This window comes from Giraffa tippelskirchi, chromosome 11, assembly GCF_054371585.1.
Source record: "Giraffa tippelskirchi isolate mGirTip1 chromosome 11, T2T-mGirTip1v1.2.pri, whole genome shotgun sequence".
Taxonomy (NCBI): domain Eukaryota; kingdom Metazoa; phylum Chordata; class Mammalia; order Artiodactyla; family Giraffidae; genus Giraffa; species Giraffa tippelskirchi.
This window is the reverse complement of record NC_137285.1, coordinates 110,822,144-110,848,072: the sequence shown is the minus strand read 5'-3', so window position 1 is coordinate 110,848,072 and position 25,929 is coordinate 110,822,144. Positions and strand designations below refer to the sequence as shown.

General features: G+C 33.6%; 1 protein-coding gene across 50 annotated transcripts in view; it reads right to left on the bottom strand.

Moving 5' to 3' along the window:
- SOX6 (SRY-box transcription factor 6) overlaps nucleotides 1-25,929 on the bottom strand; it is a 671,664-nt gene that overhangs the window by 269,212 nt on the left and 376,523 nt on the right. For all 50 annotated transcript variants that reach the window (XM_081541518.1, XM_081541528.1, XM_081541535.1 and 47 more), the window contains one exon: nucleotides 4,249-4,338. In XM_081541518.1, coding sequence (XP_081397644.1) covers nucleotides 4,249-4,338 — 90 coding nt within the window. The remainder of the gene's footprint in view (nucleotides 1-4,248; nucleotides 4,339-25,929) is intronic.

The following is a 25,929-nucleotide window of genomic DNA, read 5'->3' as shown; positions in this document are numbered from 1 at the left end:
AATGTGCTGAATCTATATATAAGAAACAAAACATTGTTCAGAAACATAAAAGAATTGATTGAATAAGTTATTTGGAATAGAAAGATTCAACATTAAAAAGATTTTAGCTACCCTATAGTTTTATAATCCTTTAAAAAATCACTTTGCAATTTTAATTAACAACTTCTAAATGTAAGATAAATTTTACAGAAGTATACAAGCATCTTAAAGAAAAATTTTGAATGAGGTCTTGCAATACTGTTCAAAAACACTATAAAGCTACAGTGATTAACACAGCCTAGCACTTTAAAAGTTTAGATAGAAAGATAAATGGAATAGAGCCAAAAAATGAGAGTGGCTGCAAATATGCAATCCATGTGTAATAAAAGATGCTATTTCAAGTCAGATGGGATAACATGGGTTATTTAATAAGTGATACAGAGATATTTGGTTAACTGCTTGAGAAAAAAATTTGAAATTATCCATCAAAATATATCCAAGAGGAATGAAAGGGTTAGTGTATAAAAATATGGTGAAAGAATTGGAAGAAAATACAGTAGAATATAATTTTAGATTGGGAGAAACCTTTCTAAACAAACCCCAAACAGAATAAAAAAAAGAACATTAAAACAGGGAGGGAAAGATTTGACAACAAAACCATAAAGTAAAGAAAATGACAAAATACACAAATATGACAAAGAAAGGCTAGTACCATAAAGGGTCTTATGAAACGTAAGAATTAAACAAATCCTTTAAAGGAAAAATGGGCAAACGACATAAATAGACAGTTTACAAAGGAAGAGACGTTTAATCCAAATGCATTTATGTAAAACTTCTCATTATCAATCAAAATCAAATGAATTCAAATTATATCAGCAATAATGTTATGTTCCCCTATCAAACTGGCAAGGAGTGTTTAAAATAATCATAGATGGCAAGGAAATACTTGCTAGTGAGAGCACAGAACCCTATATTCTATCTGAAGGGCAATGTGGCAATATGAACTAAAAGTCTTTCTAAAAAGAACACATTCTTCAACCCAGTAATTTCACTTTTTCAGAATATATCTATATCCTAAGAAAATAATTACTAATTAACACTGAAAATACTAAAAAGTTAGGCATATTCAAGGTTTTCTTTATAATGACAAACAATAAAACCTTAAATATTGAATAACAGTCTCAGTTAAATTATAAGAACCTCACTTTATATCATATTTGCTGCAAATAAAAGTAATATTTTAGAAGACAACCTAATCAAAGGAAAATTCATAATATATCATTAAGTGGGAAAAATAAATTACAAAAAATAGTAAAAGGATGATTCTAATTTTAAGGGAAAATAATTCTAAGGCATATGCACACATTAAAATGGAAAGGATATACACTATAATACAGGTAGAATTAAAGGACAATTATATTTTCCTTTGGGTGTGTTTATATTCTTTTTATAATGCATATGAATTTTATAATGAGGGGAAATAATGAAATATATAAATACACATTGCTAAGATGCACTAAACCATAGTAGTATGTTTTTCATTTCATTTCTTTTTTTTTTTTTAATTTATTTTGTGGCTGCACTGCATGGCATGCAGGATCTTAGTTCACCAAACAGGGATAGAACTCAACACCCTCGTAGTAGAGGCATGGAGGGCTAACCACTGAAACCCACGAAATCCCCCAGGTATGCTTTTCTTGGAGGTAATATTTACATCACCCTAAATTTTCTGAATAATTAGAACTAATTTTGGTGACTAATAACTGACTTGATCTCACCTATAATAAAAGTGTGTATTGAGTTTTAGTAGTGGCTCATCAAACTACTTGAATACTACTTTAACTAAACTTTTTTTGTTTTTTATCATATTTTTGGAATCTTTTTATATGATTATGCTGACAAAATAAAAAGATGTAAAAACAGACACTCATGTAGAGTAAATCAAAATGAAAAATTTAGTAAGAATCTTATCTTCTATGCCCACAAAAACAAATGAAAGTTCACATTTTACAAACAGAATCCAGAAAAACAAAAAGTTAAAGAATTTGAAAAGCCTGATTTTGCATGTTTCACTTTTGAGATTTTTGACTACATAAAACGAGTACAGTTTTTGCATTTTTGAATCAAATATAAAGAAATATAGAAAGTGGGATTGGAAAGATAACCCAAATCATAAAAACTTGACGCTGAATCATAACATAATAAAATGTTAGCTTCCACTTTACTGAGAGAAAACAAGACCCCCATCATTCACGCTGGCAAAAGCTTGCCTTTGCATAAACCATTTCTGTACTCACTGTCATAAAACCAATGACTTTGGAAAGGGAAGAAAACAGAGACTGACGTGCAAAGTAGCACACACCATGTTATTGCAGCTGGATAAAGAATATGTCACTAATGACTTTCTACACGTCAGTTATAAATTGAGTTTCTTTTTTTTTCCAAAATAGCAAATAGCCTTTATGAGTTCAAAACAGAAGCAGTGAAATTCAAAATAATACCCACTTTCCACTTGATTTTGATACTGCATTAGTTAATAGAATGTTATTAATTATTCCTTGGAAAAGATACGACTACCCTTTCTCTTCATTTGAGTTGAACATAACATGTCTGAATACTAGGCAATATTCTGTAATAAATTCAAAATAAAATTTTCGTCAGATAGTTATCACCAAATGTTCATCTGAAATGAGAAATTATCCATGAAAATATTCACCTGAAGTTATTTGATAAATTCAGAAAACTAATGTAATTAAATTCTCAAATTGTCAGTTTAAGTGACAGAGTGATAGATAGAGCGATGACTATCTGTAAGGGACGACTGAGAAAAGTAATTAATGACAACAGATTCTATCCAGGATATCAAAAGCTAGTGATACAATATTTCATCTCCATAAAAGAATCAACAAGAGGGAGCTGGGCAAAAAGTATAACTGCTTAACTGATAGGGCAGCTTAATTTTGTAATGGATTGGTACTGCCCACTTCTTAATTTGTTTCAAAATAATAATGCCAATCAATTATCTTTAAAATAAGGATGCTCATCCTCAGCCAGGTCAGAGATCATGAAATGTTAAGTCTTTTGAAATCTATTTGAGATTAATTAACCTAAGATCCTATGGGCAGTTAATAACAACCACAACTTTCCCTAATGAGGGTTTTCTTAAGTGCAAGCAGTTTTAAAAGTTTTACATATACTAATTCTCTTAAAGAGCCTTGGTAGGTACTTTTGTTGTGTGTGCTCAGTCGTGTCCGACTGTTTGTGATCCCATGTAGACTGTAGACTGTAGACTGCCAGGCTCCTCTGTCCATAGGATTTTCCAGGCAAGAACAATGGAGTAGGTTTTCATTTCCTCCACCAGGGGATCTTCCTAATCCAAGGACTGAACCTGCGTCTCCAGCATCTCCTGCATTGGCAGGCGTATTCTTTACTACTGCACCACTTGGGAAGCCCAGGTACTTTTACTATCCTCATTTTAGATACAAGGAATTCAAAACATTGAAACCTTCAGTGACTCGCCCCAAGACACTCATCTAGTAAGTGACAGAGCCAGAATTTGAACAGGGAACCAGGCCTCAGAATCCAGTCATAAATATAAATAGCACATTCTGTAAACTCCTTTGTTATAGTTACTACAGCTGATCATTTTTGACCAGAAAAAAATTCAAATTAGTGATTTGGATTCATCAATTAAGCTACTATAATTTCAAAAGGAAGGACTAAAATTGTCTTTATTTAATTTGTTCATTTTTGACATAACATTTTTTTCATACTTTTTTGTTCAGTAAACGAAACTATGGGCTTCTCTGGTAGCTCAGCTGGTAAAAAATCTGCCTGCAATGCAGGACACCCCGGTTCAATCCCTGGGTCGGGAAGATCCCTGGAGGAGGGTATGACAACCCACTCCAATATTCTTGCCTGGAGAACTCCCATGAACAGAGGAGTCTGGCGGGCAAAGAGTCAGACATAACTGAGTGATTAAGCACAGCACAGCTAAAGCTACTGTTTTCCTCCTGTGCCAAGGAGGAAACTAATGAAGTAGTTTGTCCTGTAAGTTATATGTTTATAGACTTAAAAAAAGGAAAAATTTTCATTCTATAAACATTAAAAAAGAATAAAAGTTCAGGCACACACTATATATTTACCCTCTCAAATATAAATAAATATTAGAGGTAAGAATTTAATGTTAGGGTACAGAAGATAAGCAGATGTGTTGTGGTACAAAATAACATTTCTACATTGACATGTTTGATATTTTGTATACTGTACCTTTAATTTCTCCAAGAAGTTCACTGGTATTTAATCTTTCCATTTTTTCCTTCCAATCTTTTGAAAGTAGTTTTTCCATGCAGGAGGAATCTATTAAAATAAAAAAGTAAGTATTAAAAATATTATACATGTTTTAGATAAGTATTAAAATATTACAAAAATAGAAGTCTATGGAATTAATGGACAAATTCTATCATTCAAAAATGATCCAAGATTTTTTTGTTGTTGCTGCTTTAACCCTAGGATATAGACAAGTATATTATTCTATCTATTATAAAATACCACAACTAAATTTTTTTTTTGTTGGAAAATTATTTACACTATTCCCAGGAAAAAAAAAAGACAATCCTCAATAATCTTATCTTGGTAGTATAATTTTAGCTAATTAATATTCAGCCAGCATTTATCACTTCTTTAGACTAATAGGACAGAACAAGGAGCTTTTTTCTACAATCTTAAGTTTAGATATGATACCTTTTAATTCAGGTGATTTTTTTTTAAGTCCAAGCAAAAAAAAAATTTGTGTGCTGTTCAAGGAAGAATGACAAATTTTCAAGTGAGAAGAGAATAATCATTCCTGTAATTCCTTGTTTCTTAAAAAAGAAATAAACAGATGGCAACTTTTGTAAAATACTCATTTAGAGTAAAATGCAAAGAAAATAGTCAAGATATTCTCTGTCCCCAAGTAATAGAAACAGTTAAAACCTTTATATAAAAAGAGATGCATGATCTTTTCAAGAAGATCCTTATTTAAATGCTATTTGGCCTACTGCATTTCTAAACAGCACACTAGATTTTGGAGGTTATTACACTTGTTTCTATAAGATTCATAAAGTTTACAGAAGTTTACATTTTAGAGTGTTCTAATAATTAGCAAATTTTTATCAATGAGTTATTTTTTCTCTGCTCAGGTAGATTTGAAAGTAGAGCTACTGCTTATAACTACTTACATGCATCTTTTAAGTCTCAAATTTTAATAAACAGGCCATGTTTCCAAAAGGGAAAGCAGATTTAAATACTCAATCCCTAGTGCAAAGCATACTCACATTAAACTTTAACATTCCAAGTGTCAAAATTCTGATAACCTCTTTTTAAAATTATATTTAAATACTTTTTCAACTCCAAATGTTTTTTCTCTCCCATATCAGTACCTATCTCTTTAACATTTTCCCTTTCATTTTTTCTCCAACTTCTAAATCCTCCTTGAATTTTTCAGAATGAAAGCAAGGTTAAGATGGATCTTAAGGGTTTCAGAAACTTGATAAGCTTATGCAAAGACAGTGAGCCCCTAGGTAAGCGATGAGAAGACCACTGCATGGTTAGAACATATTGGTGAAAACAATTAACATTTGTCCATGACATGACCAATCAATCAAGGAATGGATGGAATCCAGATCAGTGTGTTGGGAAACTGCTGATGAAGAACTAGCTATCACAGGAGCCAAAGTTCTTTCTAAATAGAAGTCAGCTTGATTCTATTAAGTGAAAGCTCCTTGCTCCTCCCTTTACTCCTTCCCTTCTTTCCTTTCCTCCTTTTCTTCCAGGCTTTCCTATTCATTATTTTCTTAGGCTTAAACAAATGATCTACCACTGTAATTAAAAATTGGATTCTGAGTGACCTGCCAATGGGGTCTCTATGCATATGCATATGTTCAGTTTGCATTTAATTTCCAAAATATTCTCTTGGATTTTAATTCAGAAACAAGGTGCATACTTTGTTCTGTACATATTTTGTTTCTAGGCTAAAGTCAAAGAAAAGATAATGTTAGGTGTGAGGGTTAAGAAGGAAATCTTCAAAGTCATGCCTATCAGAGATTACTTTTCCTCAAATCAGGTTTAAATTTCTGGATATAACATTAGGTCATATATAAGACTAATCAACAAAATGTCTTCAACTTCCTCTCCTACTCAGTTTTGTTACTTGTTTAAAAAACTTTTTCATATATATTACAACATCATACTAAACTGATAATCACTGATATAAATGCTAAAGCATAAGTTGTTTGGTTAAAATTTGAGTTGTGTCAACATATTATAATAATCAAGACAAAATCTCAATTTACTAATAATGATCGAAAATTCAGAGCAAGTTCATGAACTAGGATTAGATATACACTAAGTGTAAAACAGGCTAAAATATGTCTCTCATTTCTATTAATAGACCTGAAATCATTCAGAGCTCCAGGAAAAGAATGCTAAAACTTCATAAAAGAAAACAGAATTATATGGACAACATGAACATATACTTCAAATATTTATTAAATATCTTTGAAGACACAGCTTTATATAAGAGCTAGTCATTAATTAAATGGTTAATAAATTAAAAACATTTCACATTTCTATTAGAAAATTAATCCTCACCATAATACTGAGTTAATCTAGCTATATAAATTCTCATTTCAGTAGAAGAAACTGAAAGGAAAAAAATAAAGCAGTCTTTGCATGTCTATATTTATAGCTCATGAAAATATTCAGTAACAATCACTGATTGTCTTTATCTGCAGAGCAATAAAAGTCATGACATACCACTTTATAAACATTCAAAACTGTGAGAAAGTCTCTTGAAAAACAGGTTTCTCACCTAAAATCTATTTGCCAGCCCTCAAAGGGCATACACACACAATAAGTACTCAGCACACTCCATAATGTAATGTAAAACAAGTAAGGTGTGGGAAGAAAGTCCAGAAGATGCAGGTTGCTATTAAATACTACATAGGCAGAGGATACTACTGCCTCTACCAAGATGTTTCTGACTTGAAATGAAGACATTTGTAATAGATAAAATTAAATGAAATTTATATTTTCAAATTTACCATTCAAAATAATATCCAGGTAAGGAGAAAAATTAAAAATTAAGTGTTCATCCTCCTTGTGCCACATACTTCAACTATATTACTAGGACACTAGCTTTACAGAGGCAGTTCATCAGATCAGACTTTGCCCTTTCTGACCATGCACAAATGCAAAAATCAAAGAGGTCAAAATAAGTAAAGAAGTCCAGTTTGCATTATGTACAGGGAAAGATTAAGCCCATGTTTGAATTCAGTACTCATGCAGGATTCCAAATGGAAAAAAAGAACTAAACATCACCCAGAATTCTTGGACCACTCTACACAGGAAAATATGTTTTACATGATTGACTAGTAAACATCTAATACAGTTATGGTAGTGCCACAGTCCTTAAAACAATGAAAAAATATACAGTGTATTTCATTATCTGAGTTTGACTACTCAAATTTTAGTATTTTGACTGAGTTGTCTTCAGCTAATTAGGAGAAGACTAATTCAGTTAATTAAAATACCTTTTGGAAATTAAGATAAAAAACTACAACATTATAGTATCACAATATTACAGTATGTGTCACCATAATACGTACATATTAAAAATGAATGTAAACCTAACACTTCAGCATAAAAGTGAAAAATACCAAAATTAATTCCTATTACTTTGAAAGAATTAGTGTCCATAAAACAATACATAATTAATGAAATGCAAGAGTTTATTATATTTATCTTGTCCAACTTTTGTAAATAATGTGAGAAAAACACCACTATCAAAAGTTAAGAGTTGAACTTCAGTTCTTGTTTATTTTTAATCAAGGATGTAAAAGGTTTTGATGTGCTATAAATTAATTCTCAGCTGAATAGTAACATTTTCCCTTTTCCTTTGCAAATCTACGTTTTTCTATTCCAATAAACTTTTCCTAAGGAAAAAAGAAAAGATATAATTCAGAACTAACATGTTATAAATATCCAGCATAATGGATTGCAAAGCAATGTCTCTGCTTCTTAAGTACCCAGGTATCAAACCAGGTAAGTCAGGAATGTTTTATCATGCTAATAATTAATTTCACAGCACAAGAGAAATTTGAAGTGAGAGTATGTAAGATATTTATTTCCTAATCTAAATGATGATGTTTTAGGAACAATTTTAAATTATTCCTAGTTAAACAAGGTTGCACTAGTATTATTAACTCTTACTCTAAGCAAAGTAAAGAGTCTAAGAGAGTAAATAAAGAAATCATCACTAAAACTAAATCACGGGGAACAGGAAAGGATAATGGGAAAATTTTTTATTGTATTTTAAAACAATTTACTTGTGAGTAAACACTTATCATTATTCCTTTTACCTCAAAGTGATATTTAAAGTTAGAAATGCTAAAATATTAGAAACATGACATAGAAAATAACTTTAAAGTACTTCAGTGAGAAACAACAATGCCTGCTCCTCCTGCATGTAGATTTCCTACTGCTTTTTAAACTTTTTTTTAAAGCAATCCCTTTTATTTTTACCACAGGAATCATAAATTTCAAAGGCAATAAATTTTCTATGTATCCAAAGAACCGTGATAACTTATCAAAAGTATCCTTGACCTTGGTTTACAGCTAATTTTGATAATATATATTTATATCCCTGCTGATCATCAATCTCATATTTTTCATTAGGAAACAGAGATGCACATGGCAGTTACTGTACATTTTTCTACAGTGACAAGTGCTCCACAATACAGTGGGATAAAATTGGAGCTTGGAGAGCTTGAAGAGCACTCTTAAATTTTAATTAAAACCCTCCAAGCTCACTAAAATAATTAGACACTAAAATGCGCCAGTTTTATTTTGAAGTCACTGTAACGTACAGAGCACACTCCCTGACGACTGAGCGTGCTCTCCTTCTCTCTCTCTCCCTCTCTCCAGTGAAACAACTGATTTTCCAAATATGAACAAGGGGGTATAAATAGAGGCTGTTCTCAATCTTGCTCTTCATGCTGGGAAGCTGACAGAAAAGACAGTAGAGTGGGCTTCTCAGACTGCACCAAATGAACCTAGAATAACTTGCCTAACCGAGAGTTCGAATCACTGACAAACTGTAGATAAAATTCAGTCTTCAAGGAACACCACGAGTTATATCACTGATCTTTTTTGATCCCAAAGCCAAACCTTTTAACCTCTTAAATGTTTTTGCTATCTTAAAATATCTCATACAATGCTATATTCCATCCTATTTTTAGCCAAGCAGCAAGAGAAAGCATGCCTTTCCCATACAGCAGGGCAATGATATAAACATCAACACAGATGCTCTGCCAGGAAGAGCTGGACTTCTCAAGCACTTGATCATTAAGGAATGCACCAACTGTTTTGGATAATCTCGTGCCAGCTCCCCTTTTGCTCCACACTCCCCTCTGGGAGTGGCCAATCTTGTCCTGGTCCTAATTTTTCATTTTACTCCTCCATAGCCTCCCCCCATCCCCCAAAAGATGAGAAATGGCATTTATGCCTAGCAATGAAAAAGCAAGCACACTTTCCCAAACAGACCAAAACTTTCAAACAATTAACCCTCCCCTCTTCTTTCAGATAAATTACTAAGTATAAAATGCAATCTGTTTCCTTTGTTTATTCAATATGAACAATTTGTAAATGACTCAAGGATAAAATTCAGAAAATGTTGTGCTAAATTAGAACCATTATAAACATGCTAATGACTCAATGCTTGAGTAAAACACGCATGATCGGTGTGAAGAAATAGATTTAGTTCCTGTGAAATTCTGTTGTGCTGCTTTAAAATGATTTGGTCATTAAATCAGATATATTCCTTCCAGGAAAAATGTTAATTCTACAACCACTTTACTAGATAATATACTGTGAGTGTCTCGGTATGTGTATGTCAATGGTAGCTATTGAAAATGTCATTTGAACTCTTAGATGCACAATTTTGACATGTTCCTAACAGAGAGAAAGCCCCACATTTAAGACCTGCCAGAAATACATGTAGACATCATCATTTTAACTTCAATATTCTCCCTTTGTACTGTTTTAATCTACCAAAGTCTGATAATGTTTTACAGGGACCACCTAAAACTGGCACTTAACATACATTCATGGAACTCACATTGTTCTACATGTGCAGGTAAGAGGTATCTCTTTCATCTGCTTTCCAAAGCTGCTTAGCACCTAAAAGTATCAGAAGCATCATTGAAAACCAAATTCCTTCCACATATACATCAAAGTACAACTGCTACCAATGCCAATATAGAAAAAGAGGGACATACCAGCAGGTGAATCAGAGGCTCACAGCCTCCTACTGTAGCTGAGACATCAATGATCACTAAGACTAAAACCCCATTTCAGAAATGAGGAAACAGAGTCAAGATATGGAAGTCACCTTCCTGACCTTGCCTTTCCCAAAGTCTAACAGTCGGTGACAGAGAAGTGCCGGTTTCACTGAAATGACTATTTAAAATATTACTTGATATCAGTTTTATAGTCTCTATGAAGCAGCTCTCAATAATAGAAAAAAATAATTATGTGTGTGCTAGTTACTCAGTCGTGTCCAACTCTTTGTGACGTTATGGACTGTAGCTCATTAGGCTCCTCTGTCCATGGGATTTCCCAGGCAAGATACTGAATTGCCATTTCCTCCTCTAGGGGATCTTCCCGACCCAGGGGTCAAATCCAGGTGTTCTGCACTGCAGGCAGATTCTTTACCGTCTGAGCCACCAGGGAAATCCTGGTGAAAGTTATTTTTTTCTATTATGATGCATAGTAATAGAAAATAGTAGAAAAAAATAATTATGTTCGATAATAGAAAAATAATAGAAAAAATTATGTCTATTATTAATTTCTTCAGATGTGGAGTGAAGCACTCTAGTTCTTTAGACAGGGATGCTAAAAATGGTATTGCAGTGAAAGTAGTGTTCAACAGCCACGTCTCCCATATATACTCCATTAATCTGGTCTTCTTGTTCCTCCATACTGCATTTTCCATAACGCCTTACCTTGTCTGAACTAAGAGCTTTCTTTACCTGAAATCATCAACTAAGGAATAGCTAAGATGCTGCTTAAAAATACTGCTGAACTCAAAAAGTAACCCTTTCCAAATTACAGTTTATTTTATGTACACAGTGCACAGAAGTAAGTGCACAGACTGACACTTTTCTGTTGCTCCATTGCCAAAGGCTAAGGTATTCAAATCACATAACACGGGACACTGCTCTTTGTGTTCTACAAACGTTTGATTTCATTTTTACTCTTTCAATTACATATTTAACTGCTTTTTTAAAACTTCATAGGACTGTGGAAACAATAATTTTATGTAGCCATTGTATCTTATACTTCTTCTTTTGATAGAATTTCTTTGGGTTATATTTCTGAATGCCAATATTGTCCTGATGAAGTTGTAAATCACAGTGCTTTGCAGTCTGCCTTGTTTGCAATCTGCTGCTCTTCCCAGACACAGAGGAATTGGACCCAGTCAGAATTCTCTCCTGAAACTATCCAGAAAGTCTCTCTTAGGTTCAAGCTGAAAGTTACAAGCATGTGGGCCTAGGATCGTCATGGTCATTCTCTCTGGTACATGGAGTCTGTCTGCAATAAGAATGAATAATGCCAAAAATACTAAGAAAAGTAGAGGAGCAGATAGGAAAAGATAGAGGGGAGATAAAATCTTTATATCATGTTAGCACAGCTACATCCCAAAAAAGAAAAGCCAAATTCTGCTCCTGTGATTCTTGATAATGTAAGCCAATATATTCCTGTTTTTTCTTATACTAATTGAGTTGGCTTTCTTTAAAAAGCCAGTTGTAACTTAAAAAAACACTGAACAAAAAGAAAACCATAACAAAAACTGTCACAGCATGTGCGCATGCTCAGTCATGTCCAACTCTTTGCGACCTCATGGACTATAGCCCACCAGGTTCCTCTGTCCATGGACTTCTCCAGGCAAGAATCCTGGAATGGGTTGCTATTTCCTACTCCAGGGGATCTTCCCGACTCAGAGAGCAAACTGAACCTGCATTTTCTGCATTGGCAGGTGGATTCTTTACCACTGCATGTTATGCAATTTTAATGCACTGAAAATCACCAATGCATTAACTTGTATTACCTGAGTAAAACATTTATTATGCAAACCTTGAAATAAGTCTCTTGCTTTATTGAAAGATATGCAACAATGTTAAAATAAAATACTATAGGACTGCTATTTACAATTATTTAGCTATCTGAATTAGAATTTTCTGAACACGATGCAATCAATGTCTGAAGCTCCAATACTTTGGCCACCTGATAAGAGCCAATTCATTGAAAAAGACCCTGATGCTGGGAAAGATTGAAGGCAGGAGGAGAAGGGGATGAAAGAGGATGAGATAGCTGGATGGCATCATTGACTCAATGGACATGAGTTGGAGCAAACTCTGGGAAATAGTGAAGGACAGGGAAGCCTGGCGTGCTGCAGTCCAGGTGTCACAAAGAGTCAGACACCACTGACTGACTGAACAAGAACAGCAAAAGTAGAAACTCAAGGTCATGAAACACAACTCCCATCTAAGATTAGCAAGCCCCAATTTCAGTTTCATGTTCATCAGAGCAGCTTCATTGTTCGGGTTAGTTGACTTTATATTTAATGTTATAAAACAAAATTACAAAATAAGTCTTTACTGATAAAATACCCCTTCCTGTATGTTTTATTTATGCATTGACAATCCATAAGATTGTCCAATTTAAAATAAGGATATACTCAAGTTGGTTCTAAGGGCCCTTGATAATCTGTCCCTAGTGATTCATCTCCCATTATTTTTGCTACCTGAAACTGTTCATTCTTTTTAAATGAATTCACCAAACATAACTCACTCTTCTGTACATGTCTTGTACTTTTTCACTTCCACACCTTTGATCATGACATCTTCCTAACATTAGAGTCTCCCCACTTCTTGATGCCTATGAAAAACACTCCTATTCTGCAGTACCTACATTAAATATCACCTCTGCGATCATGCCTTGATTCATCACTTGATGCATAAATTCTCATCCTCTGAAAAGCAAAATAACACTTGCTGAGCACATATCTCTCAGGCACTGTGCTTTTTATACTTTTTCCAGGTATCAACTCATTAACTCTGAATTTCATAACTTTCTTCTCCATCTATCACTGCTATTACTTAACAATTTTATCACCGTATGACTAAATATATAGTCAAGTTCATTCTATATTACCTAACTAAGTTCCTTCATGATCAAGGAATGTTTCCAATACTACTTTGTATTCTTCCATATTACTTAAGCTCTGAACATAGTAATTACTAAAACAAATTCTTTAATATACTAAAGAAGATCACTTTGTGCATATTAAACAGTGACAGAACTATGTTTTTTTAATTAACAATATTGATATATAATTTAAAATATATCATATAATAAATTCACCCACCTTAAATGTGTATTTCATGAATTTTGTCAAATTAAACATTCATGTAGCAGTCACCACACAAAAAAAACATAGAACATTTCCAAAAAGTTATCATATGCTCCCTTTCAGTCATTTACCTATAATCCTAACCCAAGTAACCATGGATCTGACTTCTATTGCTATAAAATAATTTTGCATACTCGAATTTTATAAAAATGAAAGTATACAGTATACATCAATACTTTTTGGATATGAATCCTTTCAACTAGCATACAATTTTTGAGATTCAATCATGTTGCAGAATGTATAAGGACTTTGATTCCTTTTGTTAATGGATAGATTTCCATTATACAAATACATCACAAATTGTCTACCCATTCACCTGTTTTTGACACTTGGGTTTCTCCCACTTTGGGGCCATTATGAAAATTCATTCTGAAGTCTTTTTATGAATACACGTCTCTTTTTTCCCTCTAAAAATGGAACTTTCTTTTAAAAGTGGAGTCATTATAAATCTGATTTTAAAAGAAACTGCCAAATAGTTTTCCATAGGGGCTTCATCATTTTACACTTCCATCAACAATGCATGGGAGTTCTAGTTGCTTTGTAGTCTCCTTAACACTTCTTAGTGTTAATACTTTTAGTCATTCTAGTGATTGTAGAATGGTATCTCATGTGGCTTTAATTTACATTTATGCTTCCTTAATGACTATAGAATAAAACATACTTTAATATGCTTATCGATCATTTATATGTCTTCTTTTGTGAAGTGTTATTCAAATATTTTGGCCATTTTTATATGCAATCATTTGCCTTTAGCTTGGTGAGTTTTAAGAGTCTTTTACATTTCTATATACTTTATAAGTTACATATTTATACAATATAAATTATACATTTATATAATACATATAATTTGTCCCATCACTTCATGGCAGATAGATGGGGAAACAGTGGAAACAGTGGCTGACTTTGTTTTTCTGGGCTCCAAAATCACTGCAGATGGTGACTGCAGCCATGAAATTAAAAGACACTTACTCCTTGGAAGAAAAGTTATGACCAACCTAGATAGCATGTTAAAAAGCAGAGACATTACTTTGCCAACAAAGGTCTGTCTAGTCAAGGCTATGGTTTTTCCAGTGGTCATGTATGGATGTGAGAGTTGGACTATAAAGAAAGCTGAGCGCTGAAGAATTGATGCTTTTGAACTGTGGTGCTGGAGAAGACTCTTGAGAGTCCCTTGGACTGCAAGGAGATCCAACTAGTCCATCCTAAAGGAGATCAGTCCTGGGTGTTCATTGGAAGGACTGATGTTGAAGCTGAAACTCCAATACTTTGGCCACCTGATGTGAAGAACTGATTCATTGGAAAAGACCCTGATGCTGGGAAAGATTGAGGGCAGGAGGAGAAAGGGACGACAGAGGATGAGATGGCTGGATGGCATTACTGACTCAATGGACATGGGCTTGGGTGGACTTAGGGAGTTAGTGATGGACAGGGAGGCCTGGCGTGCTGCAGTTCATGGGGTCACAAAGAGTCGGACACGACTGAGCGACTGAACTAAACTGAACACATACATTATTTATATATATACATATATATATAAATAGACACATATCTTTTATATATTTATGTAAATTCAAAATCTTTTAACCTAGTCGACAGTGTGCCTTTTTATTTTCACAAGGTATCTTGTGAAGAATCATAGTATTTTATATTGATGTTATCCAATTACATACCCAATTACAATTATCCAATTACATACCCAATTACATACCCAATTGTTCTCTTTATGATTAGTGTTTTCATCTAAGAAGTCTTTACCTCCACCAAGATCATGAAGTACTCTCCTATATTTTCTTCTAGAAACTTTACAGTTCTAGCTTTATATTGAGATCTGTGATACAGTCTGTTATTTCACAGGTGTGAGTCCATTTCTGGATTCTCTGTTCTGTTTCATTGATTAATTCATTATCCTTACACTAATACCAAACTGTTTTGATTACTGAGCTTTATAGTAAGTCTTGTAATGACATAGATTAAGTCCTCCATTTTTGTTCTTTTATTTCAAATTTGTTTCGGCTATCTTCAGCCTTGACATTTCCACTTGAATTTAGAATCAGTTTGCTTGCTCTCCATCCCCCCCATCAAAATAAAACATCTTTGATTTTATTGGATTTGCCTTGAATCTATTGGTCACTTTTCATCCTTTATTATTTTTAATATAAATAATTGAAAGCTATGAAAATCCCTCAAAGTACTATTTTAATTTTATCACACATATTTTGTTAGGATGTGTTTTCATTATCATTCAGTTTAATATATTTTATACATTTCCTTGTTCTTTTTCTTTGTTATATGGTTTATTTAGAAGTATGTGTTTTAATTCCCAAACATTTGATATTTTTGTTATCTATTTGTAATTTTATCTATTTGCAATTTATTTCCAGTGTAAACAAGGAATATATTCTACATAATTTCAGTCCTTTAAGGTTTATTGAGACTTGTGTTGTGTTCTACAATATGCTTTATTTTTTGAGATTTGCATATATATTTGATAAGAATAACTTTTCTATAATTTTTGAGTGTAACGTTCTACCAATGTCAATTAGGTCAAATTGTTTGATAATGTTTTTCAGGTCTTCTATATTCTTACGGATTTTCTGTCTTTTTTTTCAAATTTTGGAAGAGAAGTATTGAAATCTCCAACAATAATTATAGACTTGTCTTTTTTTTTTTTTGTTTGTCAACTTCTGCTTCATGCATTTTGAGCCTCTATTTTTAGATGCATACACATTTAGAAATGTTATGTCTTCCTGATGACCTAGCTCTTTAATCATAATGGAATATCTTTTCAAAATCTATGGTAATATTCCTTTCTCTACAGTCTACTTTTATATTACTATAACCACTTCAGCTTTCTTATCATTAGTGTTTGCATTATCTTTGCTCATCTTTTTACTTCAAACCTGTCTATATCTTTATATTTACCATGTTTCTTATAGTCAGTATATTATTAATTCTTGCTTTTAAATCCAATCTGATACTTTCCATCTTTCAAAATTAGTACAATTAGTCCATTTATATTTAATGTAATTATTGTCAATAGAGTTTAAGTCTACCATTTTGCTATGTTTTCTATATTTTATATTTAATTAATTTAACTTTTTAGAATTATTTTTTCTCCCCTGTTGGTTTATTAGTTGTACTTCTTATTTCATTATTCTATTGGTTGGTCAAGAATATGTATCTTTAACTTACAACAGTGTATCATCAAGTAACATACCATTTAATATACAATGTAAGAAACTTAAAAATACCCCCTCTTTGGTGCTGTTGTTGTTAAACATACTACTTTTAAATGTTTTAAACTCCATAATACATTGTTATATGTTTTGCTGTAAAGTAAATTATACCTAATCATACCTAAAAAATTATATTCTAAATTAATTATCAGAAAATGCCTTCAGATTTACCATTTCCAATGGTCTTCATTTCTTTTTAAAAACCTAATCTTTCATCTAGAATTATTTTCCTTTGGCCTAACAGAATTTCATTAAAATATTCCATAGAAAACTCACTGGCAGTAAATTCTCTGAACTTCTGTTTGTCTGAAATGTCTTTATTTCATTTTCCAGTTTGAAGTATATTTTTAATAAATGTGGAATTCGAGATTATTTTTTTTCCTTTTAGGTCTCTAAAAGATGCCATTGCAATGTCTCTGACTTGTATTTTTTCGGATGTGAAGTCAGGGATAATTTCCACCTTTCCCCACTAAAAACAATGCATCTCTGGTGACTTATAAGATTCTCTTCCATTAGTTTATAGCAATTTATTTTAGTGTGCCCTGATATATATTTTTCTTTGTGTTTAACCTTCTTGAACCCAGAGATTTATATTTTTTGACAAATTTGGAATTTTTCCAGCCATTTTTTCATACTATATATATATATATGACATGTATATATACACACACACATACATATATATGTAAGTTTGGTATATCATCTCTAGGAACTCTAATTGCACGTATGACTCACCATTAGCTCTTAAAAGCTATGAGGCTCTGTTTAATTTTTTTCCGCTGTCTTTTCTCTCTGTGCTCCTGTCTGGATGGTTTCAATTGCCCTGTCCTTAGTTTAACTGATCATTTAATTGACAGCTAATTATTTAAATACCTCGAGTATTTTTTTAAATTTCAGATATTATATTTTTCATTTCTTGGATTTCTAAATGCTGTTTTTTATTGTTTTCATTCTGTCTTCAATATGTTCATATTTTCCTTCTATCCTTGAGCATATGTTAATTTTCAGTCATTATCTTCCAAATCTACTATCTCTTTAATTTCTCAGTCTCTTTCTATTGAATAATTTTTGCTTCTTCATATGTCTACTAGCTTATTTTATTGTATCTTGAGTAATATGTACATTATATTGCTAAGTGTTTGGAACTTGTTCTTTTCCTTTAAATACTATGAATTTTCTTCTGATGGGTATTCATTCACTCACAGATCATTTGATCCCTTTGAGGTTTCATTTTAAAACTTTGTTATGGTGAGAATAGGTCAACATTTACTCTAGGGCTAATTTATCTGTACTCCAAAGATATGGCTTTTCTGGGTCTCCACTGAATGCCCTGGGTGTTTAATGAAGACACTGCACCAGAGAAAATAGAAATTTAAATTTATCTCTATAACATATAAACCATGATAGTTTTGCAGTTTATTAGTTTTTCTCTCCCAGGTAGTTGTTCATTGTCAAGTTTCTTGTAGTCACACTCTATTCATGTAGTATTAACATTCAGCCAAAACTCAAGAGGATCCCTGAGAAGACTAGTGGAATTCTCTCTCTGTATAATTTCCTTCACTCTCAGCATCCTTTCTGCAAGTTATAGCCACTATGATTTCCCCAAACTCTGATCTCTCATTGTTCAGGTCAGTGAGGTTGTCTTATGGTACTTGGATTGGTTCTCCCTTCATCAGTTCAGTTCAGTTCAGTCGCTCAGTCGTGTCCGACTCTTTGCAACCCCATGAACCGCAGCACGCCAGGCTTCCCTGTCCATCACCAACTCCCTGAGTCCACCCAAACCTATGTCCATTGAGTCAGTGATGCCATCCAGCCATCTCATCCTCTGTCATCCCTTTCTCCTCCTGCCCTCAATCTTCCCCAGCATCAGGGTCTTTTCCAATGGGTCAGCTCTTCACATCAGGTGGCCAAAGTATTGGAGTTTCAGCTTCAACATCAGTCCTTCCAATGAACACCCAGGACTGATCTCCTTTAGGATGGACTGGTTGGATCTCCTTGCAGTCCAAGGGACTCTCAAGAGTCTTCTCCAGCACCACAGTTCAAAAGCATCAATTCTTCAGTGCTCAGCTTTCTTTATAGTCCAACTCTCACATCCATACATGACCACTGGAAAAACCATAGCCTTGACTAGATGGACCTTTGTTGCAAGGGTTCTGCTAAATGCCTCCAGGTAGAAAGCCAGGATAATTAGGGCTCACTCTGTTTTCCTTCCCTCATAGATTACAGTCTCATGCTTCCCGTTTTCTAATTTCTTAAAATAGTTGCCACATATAGCAATCAAGATTTCTTATTAGGGCCTCCCCAGTGGTTCATGGTTAAGAGTCTGCCTGGCAATGCAGGGGACATGGGTTCAATCTCTGGTCTGGGAGAATCCCACATGCCATGGGGCAACAAAGCCCTTGTTCCACAGCTACTGAGCCTGGGCACATAAATCCCACGCTCCACAACAAGAGTAGCCACTGCAATGAGAAGCTGGCACACCACAACAAAGAGTAACCCCCACTCACCACAACTAGAGAAAGCCCATGAACAGCAACAAAGACCCAGTACAACCATAAATAAATAAAGTTTTAAAAGATTTCTTGTTTATATTAGTAGATAGGGTCCACTATCAGTTACATGTTTATGGCAGAAGCAGGACTATTGATAGAATATACTTTTAAAAATGATGTTATCTCAGAAAATTATTCTTTACCAGTTACTGTTTTAAAAGATAGTTTATGGGTTATTTTCATTAATTTCACATTAATACTTTGGCTTTTTATAGAGGTATAGGGCAATTAGTCTTTATAAAGGATTTTGAATGTCATGGATTTTTATAAAACATAATAGCAAGCCATGACATCTTTCTTTTGGAATAAGAGAATATTAAAGCTAAAAAACCTACTGGAAAATTTACTAGTCAACACCACCACGCTATAAACAGAGAAACTGAAGCCTAGATAAGGAAAGTGACTTATTTAAGATCACATTTTGTGATGCAGTCTTGAAATACAGGAGTCCAAGAGATCACTCTGCTGATAGTGAACACAAAGAGAATTGACTTAAACCCTGTCTCAGTGCAGCATTCTTATCATAGTTTCAAAGAATATACAAGTAGCTGATGAGTGCTTTGAGCCCTTAACTGCTCCCTGCAAAGTAGCATAACCAAGCAGTTCAAAATGGAAAGCTGGATAACCACTAAAGGAATCATAAAATACCATGTATCAATAAGGTCATAGAGAAGGAAAAATAAAATAATAACAAAATGCATGATTAATAAAAAAGAAAAGGCAAAAACTGAGAAATAAGCAAAAACTAGATGAACAGGGAAAACAGAAAATAAATTTTAAAATGGTAGATTTAAAACCAAATATCAGAAATTATATTAATGTAAATGGGCTAAATATGACAAATTTTAAAAGATAGTCAAACTGAGATGAAAAACAGAACCCAACTTTAGGTTTTTCAAAACAGAGAAACTATAAATATAGGATTGTTAGGTAGTTAGAATAGGAAACAGGAGTCCAAAATGGCGGTGGCTAAAAGACAAGGAAGGCAAAAGCCTGTGAAAATAGAACAAAGGAAGGTCAAAGGACCGGAGTGAGGACTTCAGGTAGAACAAACAGCACTCCTGGCTAGCCCAATTTGCATAGGGCAGGCCCAGGGGGACGGAAAAACATATAAAAAGAGGAGCCAAAGGGGTCTCTCTCTCCTGCGTGCTGGCGCGCTCCCCCCACTCTCTTCTCTTCGCGTCTTTGGGTCGACATACCCTCACGCTTCGAGGATGGATTCTCCTGCAATCTTCTAAATAAAATAGAGCTGTAACACTGATCTAAGAGCTATAACATGGTCTGTCCAAGACCCGAAAGCTGGGATGCACCAAGGGCTTTAATGTCCGTCGCTCCAAATCTTTGTTGTGACCAGACAAAACCGAGGAGCATACACTCACCTGACAGGATACAAAAAGATTAAAAGTAAATAGATAAAAAGGGGGTATATCATACAAGCACCAGCCAAAAGAAAAAGCTGATACATATATATTAATATTAGATAAATACATTTTAAGACAAGACATATCAACAGAGGTAAGGTAGGACACTGAATAATGATAAAAGGATCATTTCAACAATCCTAAAACTAGTAAAATCAATAAAATAAAACAAAGCCAACAGAGAAAAATTAGGCATTTCCACAATCATAGTTAAGATTTTTAACATAGCTTCCTCAGTAGAATAAGAGAAAAATCAACAAAAATGCAGAATAAGCAATATGATTAACTCAAACTAATTGACACATATCAAAAACTAACCCCCTACAATTGTATAATATACATTCTGTTCAAGTGCATATAGAAATTACTCAAACAAATACATGTTTAGGGATAAAGCAAGTCTAAACAAATTTAAAAAATTGAAATAATGGACATTAGTTTTTGGACCACAACAGAATCAAAATAGGATTAGGTAACAGGAAAATAACTAGGAAATCAATAAGTCGGGACTTAAGCAACACACTTAACAAATCGATGGCACAAAAAATTAATCACAATGATATTAGATGATATTTTGAGCTGAATTATAATGAAAATCTGACATCTTAAAATTTCTATGTCAGATAATGCAGCTATTAAAACTTAAAATGCAAAGGCTACAAAAGCAGAAAGGTTGAAAATCAACTACCTAAGCTCAATCTAAAAAGGACAACAAAAAAACCTCCAGAAGAGGATGATGAAAACATATATGAGAGCATAAATCAATGAAATGGACAACTGTAGTACAATAGAGAACAAAATAAAACTGAAAACATAATTCTTTGAAAAAATAATGAAATTAATAAACCATCAGCAAGATTGCTTAAGTAACAGGGAAAACAAATTACTAATATTAGTAATGAAAAAGGAGGTATCACTATATATTCCTACATATACTATAATAATGAGTTAACAGCTTTATTCTAATAAATTTGAAAGTTTAGATAAAAAAGAAACATTTCCTTTAAGAAACACTTATTAAATTAGAAAACCAAAATAGTTCCTTATCTACTAAAGACATTGAATTTATAATTAAAGCCTTTCCACAGAGGTACTCTAGACCCTGATTGTGAAATTCATGAATTTTTTCAAACATTAAAGGAAGAAATTGTATCAACATTATACAAATTCTTCAGAAAAAAGACAAACAAGAAACACTGCCCAATTCATTTTGTGATACCAGCAAAACCTTGACAAGTACATTGTAAGAAGAACTCTACAGACCAGTCTCTGTCATAAATATAGATGCAAAAATCCTCAGCAAAATATTAGCAAATGCAATCCAATAATATATAAGAGGATCAAGTGGGATTATTCCAGGAATACAGAATTGCTTAAAGATTCAAATACCAAGCAATACAATATACTTTATATGAAAAAGGTGAAAAATCATATGATCATTGCCATAGATACAGATAAAGCACTTTATAACATTCAATACTCATTCATGATGTTTAAAAAAAGAACTCTCAGCAGTCTAGGAATGAGAGAATACTTCTTTATTTTGATCATACAGCTACAACAAACATCATTATTAATGGTTAAATACTGAATGCTTTCTTCTGAGTTCAAGAACAAGACAGAAGTACCTATTACCCTTATATTCAATGTCATCCTGGTAATCCTAGGTAGAGAGATAAGATAAGAAAAAGAAAAAATGTACATAGCAGACTTCTGGTTTCCATTCTGGCATGTAAGGAGTTTAGAAATTGCCACTGAGTTCCAACAATTTAAAATGTGAACAAATTGAAAAATCAATAACTCTTTTTTGATCCATCAGAGAAGTGAGCTCACATAGCAAATCAATGCTCCAAGTATTGAAGAAAAAGACAGGTGGATACAGAGATTCACAAATTACAAGAGCAGAAACTTATGAGCAGGAACTTCTATGGCAACCAGTGCCAAGGTAGGAAAATATAAACTATAATTGACAAACTACTAAAAGCTTGCTGTGGACAATTTAAACTTAAAAATTCCAGGAAGACCCAATTATATTCTACACTTTTGTGAGTTTTACCTCCAGGTGCTCTACCAGGTCTTCACAGTGAATATCAGAGAATCATCCCCTGTGCTTCCAGCAGAGAAAGAGGAAAAGGAACCATTTTGAAATATATCGGATTATTCTGTTCTTAACAAAGCCTACACTCAAGAAAAACAATTTTTAGCAGAGCTCAACATGGTAGGATTTATCAGAACCTAACCTACCTGGGAAAGTGAAATACTCAATTCCAGCTTCCTCTAGCCTTCCATGTGGGAGAAGGAAAATACTCAACTCCAGCCCCCTCCAGCCAAAGGGTCCCACCTAAGGGAGAGGGGGAGGGAAGGAAGGAGAAGCACTAGTAAAGTTCATGGTCCAGGGCCACAGGGTCACCAAATGACTGAGGCCTAATCACAGGGCCAGGGAATGCTTTCCCTCTCTCCCCCCATACTTTAGTGTTAAATTACTAAAGGCCTATTTATCATAGCTCTTTTTATCCAGTATATCATGTCTGCCTTTCAACAACAACAATAAAAAACTGCAAAGTATATTAAAAAGCAAGAAATATAGGTTGAAGAGAGTGAAAAAGTGTCAGAATCAGAGTCAGATATGGCAAGACTGTTGCAATTGTCAGACCAGGAATTTTTAAAAACTGTGATTAATATGCTAAGGGCTTTAATGGAAAAAATAGAAAATATGCAAGAACAGATAGATAATGTATGCAGACAAGTGGAAATTCTAAGAAAAAATCTAAAAGACATGCAAGAGATAAAAAACACTGATAAAGACATGAAGAATGCCTTTAATGTACTCATTAGTAGATGGGAAAAATCAGGAAAGTCTTTGAACTTGAGAACCTGGCAACGGAAACTTCTAAAACTGAAAAGCAAAGAATAGAAAGACTGGGGGGAAAATTAGAACAGAATATTCAAGAACTATGGACAACTACAAAGGTATAACATATGTGTAATGAGAAAATTGGAAGGAGAATAAAGGGAGAAAGAAACAAAAGCACTATTTGAAGTAATAGTGACAGAGAATTCCCCAAAATAATGTCAGACACCAAATCACAGATCCAGGAAATTCAAAGAACAACAAACAGGTTAGATGGGGAAGAAAACCCACACAAGATAAAAAGAAAAAGAAAAAACAAAAAGCTAAGCATAGCCATATAATATTCAAACTCCAGAAAATCAAAGATAAAGAAAAAAGTCTTGAAAGAAGCCACAGGGTGGGGGTGGGGGTGGGGACCTACCTATATAGAGAAGCAGAGATAAGAATTACATCAACTTCTCCTCAGAAACCATGCAACAAACAAGAGTAGAATAACATGCTTAGCATTGAAAGAAAAAAGAAAGAAACCCTAAAATTCCATACCCTTCAAGACTATTCTTCAAAAGTGAGGGAGAAAGATAGACTTTATCAGACCAAAAACAAACAAACAAACAACTGAGGGAATGTGTTGATAGTAGATGTTGACAGTAGACCTGTTTTGCAAGAAACATTAAAAGTTCTTCAAGGAGAAGGAAATTACATAGGTGAGAATCTAAGATCTACATAAAGAAAGGAAGAGCACTGGAGAACAAATGAAAGTAAAATAGAAACTTTTTTTTTCTTATTTTAATTGATCTAACAGGTCAGTTTATTCAAAATAATATAGCAACAATGTACTTGATTATATGTGTATGTGTATATATACATAAGTATGGTGGAGGTGGTTTAGTCGCTAAGTCATGTCCAACTCTTCTGCAACACCATGGACCTGTAGTGCACCAGGCTCCTCTGTCCATGGGATTTCCCAGGTAGTACTGGAGTGGTTGCCTTTTCCTCTCCAAGGGATCTTCCCAACCCAGGGATCAAATGTGTGTCTCCTGCACTGGCAGGGAGATTCTTTACCAATGAGCCACCAGGGAAGCCCAACATAAGTATACATGTATGCTTATGTGTAAGTGAAATTGCATTAATTTATTTTTGAATGCTGAGCCAGCTATGCATACCAGGGATAAATCCATACATAAGAGTGTATGTATGCTTAGGTATAAGGGAAATGACAGCAGTGAAACTGGGATGGGAAGGAGGAATTAGGAATATTTTGCTATTACAGGGTACTTAACATTACCCACGAAGCAATATAGTGTTATTTCAAAGTACACTTGAATTAGTCACAAATATATATTGCAAATTCTAGGACAAATGCTAAAAAAATCTTTTTAAAAGAGAGTGTAATTGATCTTCTACGAAAGAGAAGAAATGGGTTCATAAAATATGCTCTATTTAAACCACATAAAAAGCAGAAAAAAATGTAGAAGACAGAAATACAAACAGAAACAGTGCTAAATATACTAACTATTGGATTAAATATTAATCCAATTATATAATAATCACCTTTGCATGTCAATGGTCTAAATATGCCAATTAAAATTTTGAGATTGTAAGAGTTGATGAAAAAATCAAGACCCTACAATTTGTTGTCTAAAAGAAATATTTTACATATAAAGATACATGTAAATTAAAAGTAAAGAGACAGAAGGGCTTCCATGGTGGCTCATACAGTAAAGAATCTGCCTGCAATGTGGGAGACTCAAGTTCAATCTCTAGGTCAGGAAGATCCCCTGGAGAAGGGAATGACTACCCATTCCTGTATTCTTGCCTGGAGAATTCCATGGACAGAGGACCCTGGAGGCTATAGTCCATGGAGACAGAGAAGATATATTATGTTAACACTAAGCAAAAGAAATCAGGAATAGCTATGTTATTTTCAGACAGAGCAGGTTTCCAAGAAAGAAATGCTATCAGGGATGAAGAAGGGCATTACACAGTGGTAAAGGGGCCAATAATTCAAGAGGATAGAACAGTCCTTAATGGGTATATGCCTAACAGCAGAGTGTCAAATACATGAGGCAAAAACTGACACTGCAAGAAGAAATAAATTCATTACTACAATTGGAGACCTCAACACCTTTCTATCAAAAATGGACAATTCCAACAGCAGAAAATCAGTAGTATACAGTTGAACTCAACAGCTCTATCATTCAACTGGATGTAATTGACATCTATAGACTACTTCATCCAACAGTAGAAAATTAAATATTCTGTTATTCTCCCGGGCTTTTGATTGAGATTGCATTGGACCTACATACAAACAATGAAGGAGTGGAATTTGAAATGAAAAACAGGTGCATTTAGCATCACAAAAAATCAGACTACAAAA